This window comes from Ammodytes marinus (assembly GCF_949987685.1).
Source record: "Ammodytes marinus genome assembly, chromosome: 18".
In the NCBI taxonomy this organism is placed as follows: Eukaryota; Metazoa; Chordata; class Actinopteri; order Uranoscopiformes; family Ammodytidae; genus Ammodytes; species Ammodytes marinus.
Genome location: NC_137222.1, coordinates 15,782,064 through 15,804,307, shown reverse-complemented (window position 1 = coordinate 15,804,307; position 22,244 = coordinate 15,782,064). Strand labels below are relative to the sequence as shown.

Genomic DNA, 22,244 nt, shown 5'->3' with positions numbered 1-22,244 from the left:
ATACTGCACAGCACGCAACTCACTTTACAATTGTAGTTGCACAAACACACACACAAACTAACACACACACACACACATACACACACACACACAATACTGCACTCATTTTAAAACACAATGTACAGACAAAATCCCACACATCCAGACCAAAACAGAAACACGCATCACAACAATATGCCTGCTGGTAGATAAAGTACAGACAACGTTAACAGTGCATCTGTCTTCAGACCTCTGCAAAACGTAGTTTATGCAAATCTAATAAACGTTGGGAATCAATTATTTTACTTTTATACACATTATATGCAACTACAAAATAATCGCACAAAATATTTCTTTAAAAGAAAAAATGTGTACTAACTAGATCAGGCCTATTCAACTAGCGGCCGTGGGCCGAATACGGCCCTTCTTATTTTTTTTCTGGCCCGCAAGAGGTTGCCTGCAGCCAATTTTTTTTTTTTTAAAGGAAAATTGTTGTCTGCAAATCTGGTTCGCGTGTGTAATACACGGTGTAATATGATAAATAAAACAAATGCAGTAAATCAGTTTTACACATGCCTATGATGCTGGTTTATGAAGCTGCATGAGTCTCAGGATAGGCCTTACAACTTATGAGCCAAAATCAAGGCAGTGCAATTTCTCTCACTGACAGAAACAGGCTCAAACTGTCTCATATGTACAGTAGTTCTGTTTTGTGATGATTCCAACAACATTGTTGAATCATAAGAATGTGTCCAAAATATGTAAGAACAACATTGTTATTAAAAATATGTGTCCAAAATATGTAAGAACAAAAATTGTTATAATGATGCGATTACAAGTGCAGAAGAAAGGAATGCGTCTGACAAGTTTATTCCATTTAGCAGTACTATATCTATTGAGTTAACATTTGTAGCGATTTATTGACATTATATGTTTTACTGCATGTGTGGCCCATGAACCCCCAGCGGTTTTCCTTTTCGGCCCACTTGTTAAGGAGGTTGAATAGCCCTGAACTAGATCAACAAAGGGGCTGACTTTTATTTGATTTTTAACAGTATCCATTTATCAAAAATGATTTACAGTTAGTATTTTTGCCCATGAATGAAAGACATCACATGTCACAGCAACATTGTACATGTAACATTATCTGCTTCACAGCTGACCATCTATTACATATGCGAAGAATTAAAAAACGCACCATTTATTTGACAGGAAAAGAAAAAGAAAACATTTGTTTGTTAATGAAGCAATAAAAAAAGACTGAAATACACCCATTGAACTGAGAAAACATTTTACACTTTAAAGAAAACTTCATACATTGAAAGCATGCCATGCACATAAAGATGTCAGAATCAAAACCACTCACTCACAAGTCCCAGTCACTGCACAGACACAAATAACCCTGAATAGACTTGGGTAAAAATTTACTTTAAGATTATGATGTATTAATTGCAGCCTCTTTGAGTGCCCTCCAAATAAGTGCTATATAAATACTATCAATTATTATTATTATTATTAAGGCAATTTATACAGGTAAATTCTTTGCAAACACTACATAAAGGGATTTGCTTGACTTCCTATAAATAATAACAATTTCAGACATAAATAAATGTCCATGTCTCAAACATGCTTGCACACACACACACGTTTACACACATACACAGGCACACAAACAGATACCGTAACAGCAAAGCATGCAGCATGCACGTGCGCAAACTGTAGTACACACACAGAGCTGGATTGAGAGGAGGAGTAGGAGTAGAGGGCCCCCGCTCGACTAAACGAGGGAGGAGCGCGGGGAAAATAAGATGACTAGAGAAGAGGAGGCCCAGAGGTCAACATGAGGTCATATGAGGTCAGAGGTCGAACAGGAAGAGCTGTGAGGAAGAAGAGCAAGAGAGGGGAGGAAGAGGAAGAAGAAGAAGAGGAGGAGGAGCAAGGCAGCTGGCCAGCAGATATGACATGTCATAGGTTCAGATACAGTGTAGGAGAGAGAGAGATTGTCCTGAGCAGAAGGCAAAATGTCAAGCCGAAATTATGCCTTGTTCTCAGGAAAAGGAGGAGAGACAGACAGAAAAAAAGAGGGAGGGATAGAAACAAGGTATGAAGGCCTAGAGCACACCATTATCTGTGTACTTTGACTAGTGTATCCATCCCAGACACACGCGTATTCACACACACACACACACACACACACACACACACACACACACACTCACACACATATGTATGTACACACACACATGCGCATGTATGTGTGCACGCAGTCACGCAAACACACGCACACACAGGTTGTCTAAAAAAGAATGCAAACATCCTTAAAAGAAAATCAGGGATTACACATATGCTAAGTGTTGTCGTGTTTGGCCCTACAATGTGTTAGTTGACTATCAAAAAATAATCCTTTTCAGTAATAGTAAAAAGGGAGCTATGCTTGTTTCTCATATCAACTAAGGAGAATAAGAAAGCGTCATGTTCAGGTATGAGGTGTGTAAAACTGGAACTGAAAAAAACATGACTTGTGCCTCAGTGAGGAATGCACATAAGGCGGTGTTAGTGCATGCTGCAAAAGGCCAGGGGTTCATGGTGGGAGAATGGTACCATTCCTCAGGCCTCAAAAACGTCATTTCAGATTCATCATCGGCATCATCGTCATCATCATCATGTACATGTCATTAGCAGCAAACCACCATGCAGCCAACCCCAACTTCAACTTCAACTTACCCCTTCTGAAAAACGGGGGTCTAATAACTCGCGGCCTGTGCAATAGGCGCGGTGACCTTGACCTGTCCGTGACCTCTTGTGGAGCAACAAGAGACAAGGGTGAAACGGCTGTTACCCAGACTCAGCGGAAGGAGGGAGGTTGTTTTTTTTCAGAGGTGGATAGTAAATTAGAACAACAGCTCACCTTATTGTGCTGAAGAATTTTGTCTCAGATGTTTTAGTAGTACTGACTACACCAGCTCATGACAACAAATACATTGGTTTTCAAATAAAGCTTTCGAACAAGTAAATCCTGGAGAAATACCTTACTGTAAACTTTCCATTTTTAATTGTCACTTTATTAAATACGCAAACTTTTGGCATTTTTGTAACACAAGTTGAATGAGGAAGACTCTAAAATACTTAAAAAACAACTGGATTCATTACTTGCTATAAAAAGGTGATATGATCTGGCACTCGTTTAATGCGACAAGGTGTTAAGACTAAAACATTCAATCCCTTAGAAGAGTATAGCACATTTTGAGCTGTCTAAATGTAGTGGGTTAATTCGCTGTTCATTGATAGGGATACTGATTTAATCATTGCATGTCTTGTGTGGTGTTGGATGTGTTTGCAAGTCTTACCATTGACACTGGGCGACAGCAGGCTGAGGTCACTGAGTCGACAGGCACCCTCCTCAGAAGAACAGGGTGCCGGCTGCGGAGCTTGACCCTCCAGGGAGGTCACAATGTCTGCACGATCGATGTTTTTCAGAGCGGTGTACAGGCTCTCCACTGAGAGGGAAACGCACATAGGGAGAAGGATAAAATAAGAAAGGGACAAAGAGGACAATGAAGTAATGTTTGCGAAGTCAGGGGGAAATATTCCCTCTGACTTCGCTTTTTTTTTTAGATAGTCTGAAGAAGAGTAAACCTGACCATTGAATTGAATAATTAGATTGTACTTACTCTTTGCCCTTTTGCCTTCTCTGCTGGCCCACAGGTTAAGGAGGGCAGAGCTTTGGTCTAAGAGGGAGTTGGGATTCTCCACACGGATCCTATTGATGTCGTCCACACCAAACAGAAGCTCACGAGCCAACTCTGACAAAGGGACAAGTCAAGAAGATAAGGGGAGATAAATGAAATGTACAAAAAACAGACAGAGACGACAGATCAGATAGCTCTCCTCTGGTGTTCTTTTTTTCTTCTTTATTAAATGACGAACCTGCCCAGCTCAGACCCAGCTGCTCCGATATGATGTTGATCTTGAACTCAGTCCTCTCCATGGCATTCACTGTGGCTAAAAAGAGAAATAAAATAATGTCACCAAGACAATAAAGAATACATAAACTGAACTAAGAAGATTGGAACTCTGACTCTATTTAAAAATATATATCGAGTATATATCTAAGTCACAATTTATTTGGACAGTCCAGCTGAATCTGTCTACAGGTAATCAGTGTTTGGGTTAGGGGACAAATTGAATCAACTATAGACTATCCAAATGTGTGTTATTGTCAAAAACTGTTATACTACAGACATAAAAAAAATGCTCTTTTTTAATCGTTTGTGTGCTAAGAGCCCTGACTTTGACTATTAAAATAGCTGATAGCAATACTTACCTTGACAAAAGCATTGCTCTGTTGAAGGAAATTTGCAATACCTACAACATTGTTTTTGTCCAAATAGTTTTCAAGGAAAGTACACCATATGGGCAGCAGAGGGGGGAGTCAGAATCTGGGGGGTTCATTCAGGTGCTAGTCCCACCAATCACAGTAGCATACAGTAACCATTATACAGGGACTGAGGTGCAAAGTAGCAGCGCTGGTTAGTTGATAGACAGAAAAGGCCTTTCCCCCCTTCAACCACCTTTAAACCAAACCAGTCATCACAATCTTGACTTTACCACAGGCCAATCCATATGAGGACTCCTCTGTCTAGCTCCACTGCGAGGTCCTGCCCATTCCCAGTGCTACGCTACAGTGCTAATGCTAACAGTATCTGCTAGCCATGCCATCGGAAATCGCAGTGGAGACACCAGCGCCATGCAAACCAATCAAAGAAGTCATTCACTTGTTGTCATAGCTACCAAGACACCAGAAAGAAAGAAAAGGCTTATTTGCCATGTGTCATGGGGCCCTTCTGGGTCTCGTTGGGCACTGCTGATCATCGTTTGGTCATACATTCAATATGATTATTTTCCACTGACTGCACTGTGAAGAACTCTTGGGCACACTGTATAGCAGTTCATTGCATCCAAGGCTCAGTCTTTGTGCCATGCGTGCACGCGAGACAGTTAGGGGCAAATAGAGAGGACAGAGTGGGAAGCGAAGGGTTGTGGGTAAAGGGGTAGTGCAACATTCGGTGCCCGTCTCCCACTGTGTGTTAATCAGGAGAGGGCTGCGGGTCAGGCAGGGAAGGACTCACCCACACCAGGCTCATTCAGTGCACTGTAGCGTTCCCTCAGGGCAAGGGGGGTTAACGTTCGCCTGCGCTCCTCGCTCCCAGCAACCTAAAAAGTAAAAAGAAACAACAACAAAATCATATCATAGTTGCACAAGTGTCAGTAATGCTGCACTTTTTAACCCATTAACGCCCATTGTAAATGTCTGCAGGACATTAGGACTATGTAGACTGCCTATTATTTACACATCATTACATGAATAAGGTCATGTAATACATGCATATATAGATTGGATTCATATATTTAGTGGGTATAGTTATTTTCAAAAAGAATACTAGTCACACTAATCCCGGTACAATGTACAAAAGAGTATACAATGGAAACTGGAGTCTGCCATTAGTTATTTTTTGGGAATCTGTCCGACAATGTAATACATCCTTGAACTAAATGTCCAAATTCATTGTAAGGCTAAAAAGATACTTTTTTTTAGACAACCACCCCAATAAGGAAGAAGGTGTTAAAGGGGTTGTGTGTGTCTGTTTGTGGGGCGTGTTTTTAAGTGCGTCCTTACCTTGACACACGGTGGCATGGTTATGTTGAGGTTACACAGGACATGCTGTACATCCTCGTACTTGGTGCATTTCCGCAGAAAGGACAGAAACCCGATGGCTTCCTTGTTGCTATCTCTGACCTAACATAGAGAGATGACAGAGAGCGAGAGAGAAAGAAATAGAAAAGAAGGAGAATATAGATAGAGAAGGAGGAATCCAAGATAGAGGAATGGAAGAGAGACGAGTGAACAAGAGAAATGAGCAAAGAGAGGTTGAGCGCAAGAAAGAGGAAGGAAGGAATTGAAAGAACGAGACAAGGTACGAGACGGAACACATGAGAAAAGAAGAGAGTGAGCAAGAGAGAAGAGGAAGAGGAGTAGTAGGCAAGAAAAAACAGATGAAAACGGGTATTAGGTCCCTCCACATTGTCTCGAGCATGTGACGCAGAAACATGGGACGAGAAGCAGGGGGGAAACAGGGATGGTAGCAGTCCACAGGCAGGCGAGAGGGAGAGATTTACCTGCACACTTTACCTGGACGTCTGTCAGAGCAGACAGTTACAGACAGTAACCGTGAGAGAGAGAAAGAGAGACAGTGAGACAGACACATACGGACAGGCAAGGCCGCAAGATAGGAAAGGCAGGCAAAGAAAGTGAGGGAGTCACAGAGGACATGCAAACAGTTACCCAAGAGAGTCGACAGGTAAAAAAGGTAAGTTGTTTGTTGCTTGGCTACCATAAGGGAAAAGGTATTTATCAAAGTATTCATGAAGCTGATGCTTAACAGTAGATAGTGGCACACCGACAGACGCACATAGACAAAAGGACACGGACGGACAAATAGGTGGATTACAGAAAACGCCAATGACGACACAATAAGAAATGACATTAATATGATGACGGACATGATAACAGACGCACAGCATGAAAGCAGACATCTGCACAAAACGTCAATAAAATGCAGAAGGAATAAAACAGACTAATGACTAATGTCACATTGTTTTTTAAGTTATGGATGTAATTATTATACAACTCATCCAAGTAAAAATAGATTTGAAAAATAAAATAGATAGAGAACGGAAGAAGTCCATAAACTGTACAATAGAAGGGAATGGGATTACAATTTGACATCAACAAAGAAAAAGGACTGGCTGAAAAACATACTGAGATTTAGAAATCTATCATCACAAATGATCAATAATAATAATAATCTTTATCTAAAACGTCTTACTGTATGAATATATAGTTAAATTCATATGTGCTATACAGCTTTCTATACATTTTACATGGTAATGGTAAGACTTACTTAGCAACTGCCTGACAGATATGACAGTAGGGCTGTGCTGAAATATCGATACGGCAATAAATTGTGATATTTATTTTCTGTCATATCGTCCGCTCCAGTATCCATATATTTAAGAGAAAACAATTCAGGTTTTAAACGGGTTGGGAACTACAACCTTGGCTCATGTAGCCTTGACTTGTCAGGTTTTGACTTTGAATTCAAGTTTGCGCTTAATCATCAATATCATGTCAAGACCACTCAGGTCGTACACAGCATCTTGTATTACAGCTCTGTTTTTACATTTTCATTGAACTATGTGGAATATTGCAATATATCGCAATATGCATTGTATAGCAATATATCGCAATATGCATTGTATAGCAATATATCGCAATATGCAATTGTATAGCAATATATCGCAATATGCAATTGTATCGCAATGAATCCTGATATATCATATCGTGAGCCATGTATTGTGATGAGTATCGTATCGTGAAGTCCTTGCCAATACACAGCCCTACATGACAGTGGGAAAAAAACGCAAACACACATAAACCACCATATGAACAGGTTGTTTGGTTGATCAGCGGGTGGGTGACCAGGAGAGAAACTGGCGAGAAGATCCTTGATACACAGTGAATCCAACGACTGAATGGACAACATCACAGTACGGTATGAATACATATATCAAGTGATTAAAAGAGGGCATGTGAACAGTTGGATAGAGACAGACCTTGACAGAGACTGGCAGCCTGTTGTCTCTAAAGGCCTGGAAGCTGAAGCTGCGAGGCTGCTGGGTGGCCTTCCGGATGGGTACCAGGTTCCCACAACACTCCAGGTGCAGAGGCATTCCCTCCATCAGCTGTGGAGAGGTGCACACAGGGTTAATGGTGACAGGATAGATAGTTTTAGCTGGAGAATCCGAGATGGATTCATTCCTTGCCTGTGTGCTAGTCGCGCAAAGTCAGTCCTCGCTACAACTTGTAATTTGGTCTGGCAGCACACTATCATTTCTGGAATAGGGAGGAAAAAAGGTCTGGCCTGTTTTTCTTTCTATAAACCAATCACAATAGTCTTGGGCGGTGCTAAGCCCAGGAAGCAGCAACGGTGTCCCTGCAAAATAGTGTGAACGTTTACCAAAAATTCTAAATATTAAGTGTCTGCAATTTTTCCACATTTAACCGCTTAAGAAAAGGTGCCGACCGACAATGTTACTGACGCGACGCCCCATGTGTGTTTGTGTGTGTGAGTGCACGCACGTCTGTGCAGGAACTTCTCTTCTATATTCAGTCTCTTCTGAGAGGGAGCATTAAAACGGTACAGCATTGAAGAGGAAAGGTAGGAGTTTTCCGACGTAAAATGTAGGCAGGCGTATCTCAACTTTCTACATCCAGTGAGCCAGACTACCCGTGTGCTGACCTCTATGTCTCGACTGCGCGCCACCTCGGTGAAGTTTTCGTGCAGCTCCAGGGTTTTGTCCATCTTGTCGTCGGTCATGCAGTAACAACGCAAGCGTCCTTCGCGTGCTTCGTTCATCTTGGCAAAAATAACAAACTTGGCCATGTACGGGACAGACATTAGCTCCCGGTACAGCAGATTTGCGAAGGTCACCACCTCTGCTGTGCGAGGACAATCCGCCAACCAGAATCTGGATAGGGTGGAAGCAGAGAAGAGAGAAAGTTTGAAAGAAAATTCATAAACATTCGGGCGTGTGCAAGGAAAGAAAGCTGAATACATTTGTGTTGATTTCTTGCTGAGATGCTCACCTTGCAGAAACATTGGTGGTAAAGTTGGCACAGTTGTGGGCGTACATCAGCTTTGTGGTTCCAGTGATGTCCTCCCACTGAGCAGGTGCTGTGCCACCTGTATCAACAAAACTGTCATTTGAACCCCGACAACAAAGCTAACAGATGGCTTCATATACTAAATGCATTTTAGATCCCCAGAAAATCTGAATAAAATTTTATTTTTATTCTACAGAAAGTCAATACTCCACAGCGAATCTTTGCGGACTTTTGTATTATTTTCAAAATGGATGGTACCGATGACACTGCAGAGGAGGCGCAGGCTGGTGGTGTCACCCTCCCCAGCATCCCGAACACTCTCTCTCCAGGATGGTGGCAAAGGGATGCGCAACCCGATTGGACGGTGGAATTTGCGTCGGCGTGGTTCGATGGTCACCACTGGGCTGAAGGTCGCCTGGTTACCGAGCTGCCGAGTCAGCATCTCGTCAGGGATGGGCTGCGCCTGTGGTGGAGGAAAAGGTTATGTAAAAGGAGGGGTGCCAGAAATGACTTTTTAAAGGATATGGAATGGAAAGGCTCAGTACGTAAAAGTATCTGGAAGATACACTCAAGCACACAAACACAATAAAAAAGCTGAAGTAACTACGGGTGATTCAGAAGGATAGGAAATAGGTAGACAAATAGAAAAAAGGTGAGGATGCAACACAACATAAAATGGACGAAATAGAGCAAAACATCAAACTCACAGCCATACTCACACATGCAACCAATTCATATTCCACACCTGACCCAACTCAGATCAGTGCATCAGCTCGGTCAGTGTGGCTCACAACTTAAATCAGGGAACTGAGGAGTGATGAATGGCTGGATAAAAAGGAAAACATAAAGAGAGCAGCATAAGGCAAAAGCAAAACTCATGCAATTTCCTTTAATAGCTTCGGTGCTTTGAAAAATTAGGCAATGTGAACAATGTACACTGAGGTGACAAAAAATCCAAAACAAAAAACGGAAATGAAAAGTGTAATCCCTCATAAGGATTCTGTCATGAATTTCCATATGTGTGTGTGCAGGACTGGAGGAGTTATGGTCAGCCATGCAAACGGAGATGCTAGTTCTTGGCAAAAGTACTAGCATGGTGCTGTAGTATATTGTAAAACTAATGTCTTGTATTGTATCTTGTATATTTTTAAGTTAGGTGGTTGCTGAGTTAGTCATGAATATTTATTGTTATAGAGAAGTATTGTTTTAGGGGCTTTAAACTTATACAATAACATGTGTTCAGTGTACACGGTACACACTTCCTCTCATTGACTGATAGCACAACTCTGACATATCCAGGCTCATTTTACTAACAGAACATAATGATTTGTGTTCTGTTAAATGTCAACTCTAATAAACTGAAAACTGTACAAACAGAAATGCCACAGGTGAACATGCTTGCATAGAGCAGTGAGTCACAGGATAAGCAGTCATTTATGCTGTTGGTCATCTTGAAATTGAAATGTCTTTCCTCAGTCATCTCTGAAAAGCACCGGATATTAATACAAGAATGATAACAAACAGCCAGGTCATTATAACAAATATGCATGAGTTCTACATGTTTTTCCAACCTGTAATTCTCTCTCCTTTTCATTATTCCTGCTTTCTAATACCACTCTCTCCCTGTATTGTGTTTTTGCTCAAAGTTGGACTCCTCTTCTTACCTGCAGTCCCAGTCTCACTCTCTTAGTGACGGCGGTCTCAGGGAAGATGGCCTCGACGTGGGGCACTAGCTTAGTGGTCAGACGGCCGCCTTCTGGACCAATCAGATCGCTCTCCTGCTGAATGCGGGATACCACGGCGAAGTACAGGGGGAAGTCAGTGGAGATGATCCGACGGATTCTCTTTTTCTCAAGCTCGTCTAGACTTTCCAAATCTAAGGAAGGACATCAATACAAATATACATTTTGGAACAAGGGAGCCATACAAACTAAACTTAACAACTACACAAGTCCAAGTGACAGTGTACTTCGGTGTTGTTGCCATGACAACCTTCCTAAAAGAAAGTGCCCAGTCGCCCGTGCCCTCGTTCTGCAGCGCTGGGTTCCTTCCTACATCGAGATTAAGACCGACGTATCTGCAACCACGTCTCATCACCATCACACTGACCTTCATCCATGCCGTTCAGAATGGTTTCCAGCACCTCGTCACCATAGCGATTACGATGCTCCTTCCAGACCGAGCCATTTTCACTGCGGAGGACCACAAGCTCTCGGTCCCCTCGGCCCAGTGAGGCAAAGTGGGGGATTTCCACTATTACTGGCCTGTGAAAGACACAATAAAACGTGCACTTAAAATGTGGTTTTGTATCAAGATGATGAATAAATAAGATTACACAATGTGGTTTTGTGATATAAAATACATAAATAAAGATAATGCCATCAATCCAAATATCTTCTTGAAATATGCAAGCCTGTAAATGTCCAGTAGATGGCATAATATTCATTTTGTTTTTCAATTAATTTACAAATGAGTTAAGATACAGCATATTTCTGTCCAAATCTTACTTTCTGTTTGGGTTGAGCTGAATGCTAATTATCAATAATTAAATATCCCAAATAATTAAAGTTGACACAAAATTGTGCTTGACAAGAAATCTCACATTAAAGAAGAAGTAAGTGATATTTTGTTAATTAACATGTTAAATTACTCTATAATCATAAAGCAATCACTTAAACAATATGTACAGTTCACAACACAGGTCTCCCAGTCATTTAGCTTTGCAGTAATTGCCAGATAAAATATTGAGTATCCCGCTCTTTTGATCCAATAAGGAGACAGAACTTTATAAAGAGGCAGGTCTCTGTGCCCTTGAACGCCCTTGCTGCTCTCCATCGCGGCACTATCTGACGAAGACGGCTGCGTGTTTGTTTGGTGGTGACATAGGGACGAGGGAGGGGACTGCTAACTGCAAAGCACTTACTTCTCCTTTAACCCATTTGAAAGCTGTCCAAAGTGGACTCACCCGAGGAACTGCATACTGGATGGCCCAAGGGAGATGATGCGGCTTGCAAGCCCCTCCCCCTCTACCAGCGGAGGGGGCGTGGTCAGTTTCTGGGGTTTGACCAGACGGCAGGTGATGCGTGTGGGCGCGGTGCAGGTGCGAGGAGGGATAATGACTCGCAGGCCGTGGTGTCTGCTGCCTCGCATGGAGCCTCCTCGAGCATCCACCATGAAACTCACCAGGAAGCTGAGAGGCACACAGGAACACAGTGATTGAAGTGGAAAGGTTCATAAGACTGCATAATCATCTTTCAAATGTTTGTGGTCATGATTAAGATACATTAGGCTGTAAAATCTGACAGGACAAAAACACAACATTTAACAGCATATAGCTTAAGCTAGGCTTTCCAAAGGGAAGTTCTTGCATTTGTGGCGTATGGAAATTGATCTGATCTCTGCCTGTTTACACTGTATGCAGAGTGACTCGTAAAGGAGACACTCATCCACCATGTGGGTGCCCTTTACATTTGATTATCTCAATATGGCAAGGGAGGACGGGCTATACTAAGAGGCCACTAAGTGCAGCAAGAATGACATACAAGAGTGAAAAAAAGCCCCATGCTGTTTGATCCCGCGTGTGTGTGTGTGTGTGTGTGTGTGTGTGTGTGTGTGTGTTTGGGGCAAGGTGACTCTTCTCTCATGAGTGCATAATTTCTTTCCTAACAGCCTCACTATATATTCTGCTTATCGAAAGCTGACTCATTGTGTTGACAAGGCCGACTCAATAAATTAACATCATGCTGCAATGACTTTATGAATTTGAAAGAAACATCTTAATTGCATATTTGTTTTCATGGACTATATAAAACAAGGGACAATTATAATAGTTTATGATCCTCAAGTGATCAACATGTATCAAAAGATCAACAGTATACATCCTGGGTTTAATGTAATAGAACACAGTGATATGCTGTGCCTGTAATAATCTTTTCACATTCGCGACTTAACAAGATCGCCTACTGTCAAAACAAGAGCCCTGCCTCTCACGCATCTCATTGGGTCTTCTTTATGATAAGCCTGACAAGCAGCATCAATCCGCAACACAATAAAGTAAACAAAAAAAAAGAGGATTATCGCGCTGTTATTATCTGACCCAGTGTGAATGGGGCTGGCCACAGGGCTGACGTTGTCCGAAGTCTCCGTGGCTGGACTGCTAGGGATGAGAGAGTCATCATCGTACTCCTTGGGCAGGGGGATGGGGGTGTGCTGAAGTCAGAGAGGGGGCAAAGAGACAGGCGGTGAAACAATGAGAGACAGCTTAATAACCATAACTGAAAAGATTAAGGCAGACAAAAGCAGAAGGCAATGACAGAGAAAAGGACCGAGAGGAGAGGGTGAAAACTAAAATACAGCACAATGAAAGACAATATGATAGAAGATGATTTTTTTTAATTCAATAGAAAAGTTAAAAAAATAAACATCAGAATATCTGTCTTCAATTGGATAAAGAAACAAATGCTCACGAAATGGAATGCACCCTTTAAACACGACGAGTTAAGCCTACCTGATCCAGTAGTACGGTCTCTGGGGACACACAAGGGATCCTGGGGATTGCAGGAGAATATGGCCTGTAGGAGAGAAAGTGTTACCATGTGTCATGATAGGTGGTACGTTTAAAATTTGACCTCCACCACCGTAAAAAACATGATAACTTACGTGGTACCCATGCCCCCCTCAAATTCTCTCATGCTTTTCTTCGGGGAGAGGAAATCCTCATCCTGGTCCTTGAAGTCGTCAAGCTTTAAATAGCGTGCTCCGTCCATCCCAAGCAACTCGTCTCCTGCGGGAAAAATTATAGTAGTGAGAAAAGTGGGAGAGGAACAAAGAAGAAAAAACGAACAAGCCGCACATAAAGAATTAACAAGATAAAAGGACAAGACCAGGGGAGAAACTGGGCCAAATGATGCTGATCTCAACTCTCAAGTTCTTCCACTCAATTTATTTTATTCAGTAAAAAAAAAATCTGTCAATGGAATTGGCCTTTTTATCCAATGCATTGATCTTCTTTTTTAAAATGTTTTGTTGATGAGTGACAGTATCTTGAACTTTGGTTGACCTGTCCGCTTGAATCAAAATGATCCATTCTCGATAACTGGAAGACGTTTTCGTTTCACCAGCATCATTCCCATCCCTTCACCTTCATGAAACCACAGAAAGAACTATGACCACAAAGCCATCTCAAATAGTTGAGTCCACACAATGGAGTCAAGACTGACAACAACCACAGCCGATGAAAAAAGAAGAAGAGGATTGTTAAGACAGTGAATATCAGCAAAGTTTAAGACACTGCACGGACAGCACACTGCAAGGCACCTGGTGACAGCTGTTGTTTTTTTTATGAGCATGCCTATTAACGATGAAATCACATGTGGTAATGGTTGTTTCTGTCTAGGAGAGAATACTTAAATTATTATCAATTATTAAGGAGGAATGATAATGAAATACTATTCATAACAACATAACACTTCACAAAACAGAGTCGTTGAAGAGACAATAACACTCATTAGTACAAGCGGTACAGTTAAACAAAAAATTCAATGTTAAAGAAGGAAAAAGCAATGCAATTAAACAAGTACATCAACAACATAGATTACAAGATGAAGCTTGCATGTAAAAAGGGTTTCAACATTTGTTGTGAAAATAGATAAATTGATTCGATTTCATTCTGAATGTCCCTAAAGCAGCAAGACGACTGCATTAACAGTGAATGTCGTTAGCAGAACAGTGTCACAGCTGGGGCACAGCATGTGTGTTATTAGCTTGTTAATCAATTAGGCTCTAAAAGGTATAAGCACTTATTTTGCAAATGGCTGAATTGGAAGGGTTTAAATGTTTGTGGTTTAAATGCAGAAAAATACTGGAGCTCTGTCGGTAATGAGAACACGAACAGATGTGCATTGAAGTCTGGTAAAAAGGAAACATGTCGTGATTACATGCTGATGAAAAACAGACACTTTTTTTTTTAAATAAACCTCCGAGCAACAGGGAGAGGAGGAGAGAATAAAGATAGACAAGCTCAAGACAGAATGGAGCAAAGAGGGCTGGAGTTGAGAGCAGAGCCGGAGAAACTGATTAGAAAGACAATCAGACACAGAGAAAATGAGCATCGCAACGAAGGCACAATTCACAAGTTCACTAGTCACCGGACCGGACAAGCCAGAGATACAGACAAAATCCTACCTAACGTTAGCTGGGCAACCCCTACAAAGCAAATGGGAAAAAAAGTGTTATAAACATGTATGCATAATCAAATTCTTGGTGGTACTTTGATGTACCTCTCCCATAGAGTCTTCTTCTTCCAAAAGAGCGAATCAGAGCTGAACATTTATCATAAAAGCTGTCCGGGTTGATGTGTTCAACACAATCAAAAAGCATACCTTCATCCTCTGAAACATCCAGAATCTCATCTACTGTCTCCGGAAAACTCATCCGATGCTTCTCTGTAGTGATCTGTAGAGAGCAGAAGGAGGATACAAGACCGAGACAGAGGAAAATAAAGAGAGAAGAATAAATGGAAAATGCTAATGTACTGTATTTTGTAAGCAGGTGAGGGAGCTGAACCTGATCAAGACAAGACAATCATCTTGTGACCTAACGTCTGAGTCACGGTGTGTCAAGGCTACTTGTTTGCGCATTGGTGTAACCATGTGAACCATGCATGATGTGTTGCTCACCGCGGAGACGGACTCCTCGGTAACCAGCTTCAGCACGTCAATGACAGAGATGTAACCGAGCCGCTTGGCAATACCCAGGGGAGATGTCCCATTCTACACAAGAGAAAGATGAGACACATCACACACAATCTTTCCATTTATTTTTAACTCTCACTCTGGTTATTTTGACACACACACACTGTCATAATGTCCCAACGCTTTAATCATTTTTGCAGTATACAGGCACAAAACCGAGTGAAAAGAAATATAAAACATTAATTCAAAATGGAATCCAGCCAAGATGTAAGTAGTTTTTAAGAGGAAACATTGTTTTAGAGGAACACTGTTAAACACTAAAGTTAACACACATAGCAATTGCAAACTTAAAGACTGCATTAAACAAACAAAAAATGGAGTACCGTATGTGGGAAATTTAAAATATTGACCAGAAAATCCAAATATAAGATACTTTTTTTTTTGTTGTTTCTTTTCTTGCTTTTATAAAATAAGCCATTTGAATCAGTGAGTGGTACCTTTAATTAGTGCTTTCCTTATCATTTTTCACATTGTCCAAAGGACACATTCTTATGTTTCCCCAGAGAAATCAGTTTGCAAGTACAGAGGTAATGCCCAGTGTTGAGGGGAAGGTAATAACAAGATAAGGTATTCCTTAAGGTGTCTCACCGAAGTAATCTCATTGGGCTGAGCTCCGTGTTTCAACAACATCGTGACAATATCGGTATGGCCCTGCTGAGCTGCCTGGTGCAGGGGTGTGTAGCCCAGCTGGAGAAGACAAGAGGGAGAATGGTCAGACAGAGAATTTATTTCCATCTATGATTCTGGCTCCTAATGTTTATACTACTTTTGCCCCAGTCATCTGCTCACCCTGGTTAACCAACAGCTGGTGGTTTAACAGCATTTTGTAATACAGTTTAATAGTGCTAACACCAACTATCCAACAAGCAAACCAAAAACATACAGCAAGTAATATATATAATACAAGTTGGCACATGAAGTTTACCTTTGTTTTGCTATTTACTTGAGCCTGCTGCTGCAAAAGGAACTTCACCATCTTGATGTTGCCATAGTGACAGGCCACGTGAAGGGGGGTGTAGCCCATCTGAGAGGAGGAGAGAGAGAGAGAGTTGGCTTCACCATGGCCTCTTTATACCTTTATCTTGTGTAAACACATGTTTACTCTTACAAACACGAGCAGTCACAACTATGAAAAGGCAAACAAAAATGAAAGCTGAGGATTGATAATGGATTCATGGAAAATAACTGTTAACTTTACTTTTTAGAAAATAAATGTTTATTTAGCCTGAAAGCAGTTTTGTAACCGGAACATTTTCCAGCAAAGCTGGATGGTAAAACGAAGATCATTAATGAATGGAAATTGTCGCTAACAGAAAAGCCCAATGACTATGACAAAATATGCTACATGCTAGATGATCAAAAGTGGAAGAAGCTAATTCTGTCTTTTCTTTCAACTCATGTTGGCTAATAATAGCTTTTTGGAAAAAAAATGTGTGGACCGGTGGAGGTGGTGTAACTTACCCGTGAAGCAACGTAAACGGAGGCTCCTTGTCTGGCCAACGCCTCAGAGATTCCCACATGACCTTCCTGAGCCACAAGATGCATAGGGGTCAATCCATTCTAAAGGATGGAAAGAACGGACAGGAGAGATGAGAAATATGTCTTTCCAAGCCATATTTTGTCTAATAACTGTACAATGTTTTCCAAAATGATTCCAATCATGGATGGATCCGTTTTCATCCATTCTAATGTTATACCTTGTTTCCTAGATTTACGTTGGCCTGTTTGGAGATGAGCAAGGCCACCATGTCGGGCCGCCCCTCCTGTGCAGCCAGGTGTAGGGGTGTGATGCCTTGGAGGGACTCGACATTGGGTGTCGCCCCATTCTGCAGCAGAACACTGGCCACCTCCATCTGGTTCTGCTTGGCCGCTATGTGCAGAGCAGTGTAGCCGTTCTGTGTCGAGAATCAAGGACATAGGATAGAGTGGGCATCGCAAATCTCAACACTATTCCTGTCTTAATTGAGTGTAACATTTAGAATGCCATGAGGGAGTGCTTTAGAGATTGTTGTGAGAGCTATTGTATGTTTAGGTATCTCATGCTCATTTGACCTGTTTTTTTGGTATGTGTGTAAGCAATGGCTTGCCATGCTGTGTTGGCCTGCCAGTGTGAGTTTTTGCACACACATACAGTATGTGAGCATCTTACTCGGGCTGTGCTGTGTGCAGATCCTCCCTTGCTGACCAGGAGTTTAACAACATCCAGGTTGTTGTGATGGACGGCCACATGAAGGGGTGTCAGACCGTTCTGTTAAACACACACGCATACACATGTACATGTATATAAACCCATAGACATACACACAAAAAACACACAGAAACATGTATATATGAAACACATACCATGACAATATATATCCCAAACACAAACTCTAAGGCTGAATTGCTCTTCAGAGCCTTGCAAAGAATGCTTTATTGTTCGTCTCACCTTGCCAGCTGCATTCGGATTGGCTCCCCTCTCCAGAAGGAGTTCAGCCACGTCCACCTTTCCATATTTAGAGGCCACATGGAGGGGAGTAAAGCCTTTCTACTCAAAAGGGAACAAAAAAGGGAGAAATATTCCATGTTTGTCATGATTGTATCTTTTGTTTATAGAAAAATAGGCATTTTTTTTTCTAATACTTAACATCAATAAAACTAATTCTGTGTGATGAAAACAAAGATTGTGATAGAAATTGAAATTCAACCAAAATAACAGGATATGTTCTTGAGGTAGGAACATAACAATTGATGCATTCGCTCTGGAAATTTGCTAAATACAATTGTCCCAGAAGACATTAATGTAAGTAAATTATCTAAGCATAGTTTAAGTAGTGTACCTGTAGTGCCTAATGTAGACCAGTTAAGACATTTTCAATTTTCTTCTCTACCTTTGTCATTTTAGTCTGCTCTGCCCCAGCATCCAACAACATTCGAATAGTGTGGGCATGTCCTTCCCGTGCGGAGATGTGCAGTGGAGTGTGGCCTGCACTGGTAGCTGAGTCAGGGCAGGCTTTGTGCTCAATGAGCAGCTTGACAAGCTCCTTGTGGCCCATGCGGGCCGCACAGTGTAGGGGGGTCTGGTCATCCTGGACAGAAGGTAATAGAGTTCAGTTTGTGTTTCAAACAAGAAAATGGATATCATTACAGCAAAGGCCATCCAAGCCTGCCATCCAAACCAAATCTGGGCTTTAAGAACATGTTACTGCAGTTTAAAAGGCAATGAAGCCCACTTAATGGAAGCAAGGTTGTGATTGTCAAGTGAGAATACACAGCTCATACCTTAGCCTTGGCATCCACTTGTGCTTCGTTCTGAAGCAGGAACTGAGCAACTTCACAGTGACCTGCTCTGGAGGCCATGTGGAGAGGAGTCTCCACTTTCTGTTGAGTATAAATACAGGCAAATACAGGCACATGTCTTCAGTCACTCAAATTAAACTGTTTCAGTTCTATGTAATTGACATTTTTAATTAATTCATACATTTTAATCCACCTTGGTAATATTGGGGCCCATAGTTTGGACAGTTGTATTAATTTGAATCATTTAGAAACAAACCAAGTTCTTTCAGCATTTCCTTTTTAACAGCACTGACTTAAAGTGGCTACGAGGAACTTTGGCGGCTGGCGGCCCCTTTGGACAAAAGCGGTAGTATTTGTACAACGGCAACTGTCGTAAAGCTCGTTTCTAGCGTGTGTCGGCCGGTGCGAGTGTCAATTGATTAGGATGCAATATAGTGCATGTCCATGTTGAAAGTGTGAGGGCACGCAATCTTTTCGGCTCCCTGAGAGTGGCAAGTGACAATGCATCAACTCAATGCCAGTCAGTGCCACACACACCTGATTCCAATGAGTTGATGCAGTGTCACTAACCACTCTCACAGAGCTGAAAGATTTTGCGCCCTCACAGAAAGCGAATGAACGAGAGACTGCAGTATGGATCACGATGAGGTAATGTGTTTATGTTTTTGTAAATAATGACTATTTCAGATGAATAATGGTCATTTGATGATGATGAAGCAAAGTAAACTTTGTTTTAGTACCGTTCATTCACTTAGGAGTAAACACTGCATGACTAGTTCACTTCTGTTAAGTTGTTTACACGTTGCCTGGCAACGCCCTCCACTCCAACTACTTTCCCTTTTAGCTTTTAGTTGTTCTTCAATTAATTTTCTTTTTTTCTTTGATGGTCCTGCCTGCCCCAGTATCAGCCATTATGACCACAAATAACTGTCTAAAACAGGGCTCCCCTTCCCTTACCTGGAGGGATAGGCTACTAAAATTGCATTGATGCGCTACACTGAAATCTGCAACCAATACGAATATGTGACCATAGAGCCTGCATGTGCAAGCCGAAAATTGGACTGGGTGGTAAATTATGATCATCAGAGGAAAAATTAGACTGTTTTAAAAATACTTAAAAGTTCCTCGTAGCCACTTTAAGGTGGTGGCAAAGAATGAATCCATGCTTACATTTTAAATGTTTGACCTATGAATTATACATTCTCAAATAGTAATTGAATTCAGTGTGACATTCAATCACTTATATACTGTGAACACTGCAAGGTAAATTGTTACGTATAACATCTGAAGTTTGATATTAAAAGAAAAAAAAAGGTGATGGAGGCAGTTTCGAGGTAGAAAAGAGGGGTTCTCACCACATTGGAAGCATTAGGTGAAGCCCCTCTCTTGAGCAGGCTCTTTACTATGCTCAGGTGCCCCATGAATGCTGCTACGTGAAGAGGAGTGAGACCAGACTGCAAACACAAGCGCAGGCAGATAATGTAATCAAGTTTCACTATCAACGTCCTACAGAAATGTCAAGTGATATTACACTTCAATATCTATCTTTGGACAGCGGAGGACATTATTATTATTAATATCCCCTATGAGCAATCAGAAAATTGCCAGATTTTAAACTTTAAGACGGATGACACTGACATTAGACAGGGGCTATAATAACATAAACATTATGCATGTAAGCAACACACGTTCCACTCTTGCCTGGCCTTAAATAGGCACATACGAAGCAGTATATACAGTCACAAAATGCAAAACATGTTTACAAAGGCCAGTTTTTTTCTCAACGAGACCGGATATTTTTTTTTTCAGACTTGGCCCCGGTGGTCACATAGTCTCACCTCTGTGACAGCTTCGATGGAAGCAGAGTGCTTTAGCAGCAGGTCCATAGACCGCATGTGATTCTTCTTGCAAGCAATATGGAGAGGTGTGAAGCCATTCTAGAAACACAGAGAAAAACATTGTTCACATCCAGGTTTTACAAGTGCACTATGCTTTTTGATCCAAAGAATGTAATATTACTTAGTTAAAAAAAACTTTTTTACAGCATTGATTTAATATCAAAGTTGTCTACTCGATGAATACAGACTGAAACACTGAGGTGCTCTTTTTGTAAGCCATAACATGTCTTCAATTGAATGAAAAATAAATCACCACACCCTTTTTTAACAAATAGAAAAAATATCACAATAAATAAGTAAAAGTATACAAAACAAATAGAAAACCTACCAGGGCACGTGCATTGGCTTTGGCCCCCTTGTCCAATAGGACTTTGGCCATCCGATGGTGACCACAGTGGGCTGCTACATGAAGAGGTGTTAAATGGTCCAGCGTGATATCGTCAATCTCAGCGTTGTACTGCAGTAGCAGCCCGACGCAGTCCATGTGATCCCCCTGAGCTGCCATGTGGATGGGGGAAAGTCCGTTCTGTGAGAAAGAAAGAATGGGGACACAGTAAAAATGTCAATAAGTCAATAGGATTCAGTTTCTTGTGATCAGGAAAGCAATCTTTTGAGGGGATACAACCAACTTGTGTGTTACATTAATTTCCACAAAATACAACTGGCGAGGAATCTTGTAGCAATAATATCTGCTCAGTATGTACGTCCATTGCTGATGGGGGCTCAGATCTAGGATGCTCAGCACAAAGACCAATTAGTCAGGTATCTCGATATTAGCTATTTTGCCAAAGTTTGATGAAATTGTAAAAGTGCTGTATTTTCCACACTATAAGCCGCACTGGACTATAAGCCGCAGGTGTTATAATGTTTAATTACCATATGTAAGAGTTCGTGCACAGAGGGGATTGTCGGGAAAGAGATGGCTGCTTGAGGAAGCTCCCATTTATTAACATTTCAACAAACAAGTTGCATATTTGCATAACGTACGTGTTACCATTTAGTGCAATAGTAGCTACTAGGGATGGGCACGAGTGTGTTCGCTACTCGTGTGATCGCTTGCATTCCTCGAGGATCAATCGATTCCTCGTTAAACTTTTTTCTATTTTTAGAACGCAACGCATCTGTCTACAGAACAACGGTTGACCGCAATAAAGCGCTCAATGCTTATGTCAAACAGTCACAGTTGCCATATGATATTAAGGATTTTTTTCCACAAGTTTAAAACACATTTTCCTCACTGAAAGTAATTAAATAGACGGGCCACAATTTAAACCGATTGAGTAGGTCTGCCATGGGGAGAAAAAAAGAGAAAAAAAGCCTGGGCTGTAGTTGTAACAAAAAAAAATAGCCTAAGTCACTTAACAGATCTACCAAAGGCATAGTAATGGCTAAATGATCACAGTATTCCATAACATTTGTCTACCTTGGTTTTAGCCTGGATGGGAGCACCATTTGCCAGCAAGAGCTCAATGATGAGGACATGACCATTCCTGGCTGCACAGTGGAGAGGAGTCAGCTCATCCTGCAAAGAGAGAGTGGGAGAGTCATTACATCTGGTGTTTAATGACATAAGAGACACAAAGGAGCAAGACAGATGGGGGGGGGGGGTAT

At 41.4% G+C, this 22,244-nt stretch overlaps 1 protein-coding gene across 1 annotated transcript in view; it reads right to left on the bottom strand.

The window, feature by feature from the left end:
- The window catches only part of ank1b (ankyrin 1, erythrocytic b), a gene marked incomplete at both ends in the record, with an annotated part of 67,492 nt that overhangs the window by 5,673 nt on the left and 39,575 nt on the right, over window positions 1-22,244 (bottom strand). The window contains 31 exons of the mRNA XM_080046480.1: window positions 2,704-2,778; window positions 3,327-3,476; window positions 3,651-3,782; window positions 3,907-3,981; window positions 5,109-5,193; window positions 5,657-5,776; window positions 7,654-7,782; window positions 8,340-8,568; window positions 8,687-8,783; window positions 8,963-9,167; window positions 10,369-10,580; window positions 10,814-10,968; window positions 11,670-11,894; window positions 12,801-12,913; window positions 13,212-13,275; window positions 13,364-13,487; window positions 14,888-14,908; window positions 15,085-15,157; window positions 15,382-15,474; window positions 16,045-16,143; window positions 16,382-16,480; window positions 16,918-17,016; window positions 17,154-17,351; window positions 17,606-17,704; window positions 17,885-17,983; window positions 18,327-18,524; window positions 18,718-18,816; window positions 20,091-20,189; window positions 20,574-20,672; window positions 20,962-21,159; window positions 22,057-22,155. Coding sequence (XP_079902606.1) covers window positions 2,704-2,778; window positions 3,327-3,476; window positions 3,651-3,782; window positions 3,907-3,981; window positions 5,109-5,193; window positions 5,657-5,776; window positions 7,654-7,782; window positions 8,340-8,568; window positions 8,687-8,783; window positions 8,963-9,167; window positions 10,369-10,580; window positions 10,814-10,968; window positions 11,670-11,894; window positions 12,801-12,913; window positions 13,212-13,275; window positions 13,364-13,487; window positions 14,888-14,908; window positions 15,085-15,157; window positions 15,382-15,474; window positions 16,045-16,143; window positions 16,382-16,480; window positions 16,918-17,016; window positions 17,154-17,351; window positions 17,606-17,704; window positions 17,885-17,983; window positions 18,327-18,524; window positions 18,718-18,816; window positions 20,091-20,189; window positions 20,574-20,672; window positions 20,962-21,159; window positions 22,057-22,155 — 3,862 coding nt within the window. The remainder of the gene's footprint in view (window positions 1-2,703; window positions 2,779-3,326; window positions 3,477-3,650; window positions 3,783-3,906; window positions 3,982-5,108; window positions 5,194-5,656; window positions 5,777-7,653; window positions 7,783-8,339; window positions 8,569-8,686; window positions 8,784-8,962; window positions 9,168-10,368; window positions 10,581-10,813; window positions 10,969-11,669; window positions 11,895-12,800; window positions 12,914-13,211; window positions 13,276-13,363; window positions 13,488-14,887; window positions 14,909-15,084; window positions 15,158-15,381; window positions 15,475-16,044; window positions 16,144-16,381; window positions 16,481-16,917; window positions 17,017-17,153; window positions 17,352-17,605; window positions 17,705-17,884; window positions 17,984-18,326; window positions 18,525-18,717; window positions 18,817-20,090; window positions 20,190-20,573; window positions 20,673-20,961; window positions 21,160-22,056; window positions 22,156-22,244) is intronic.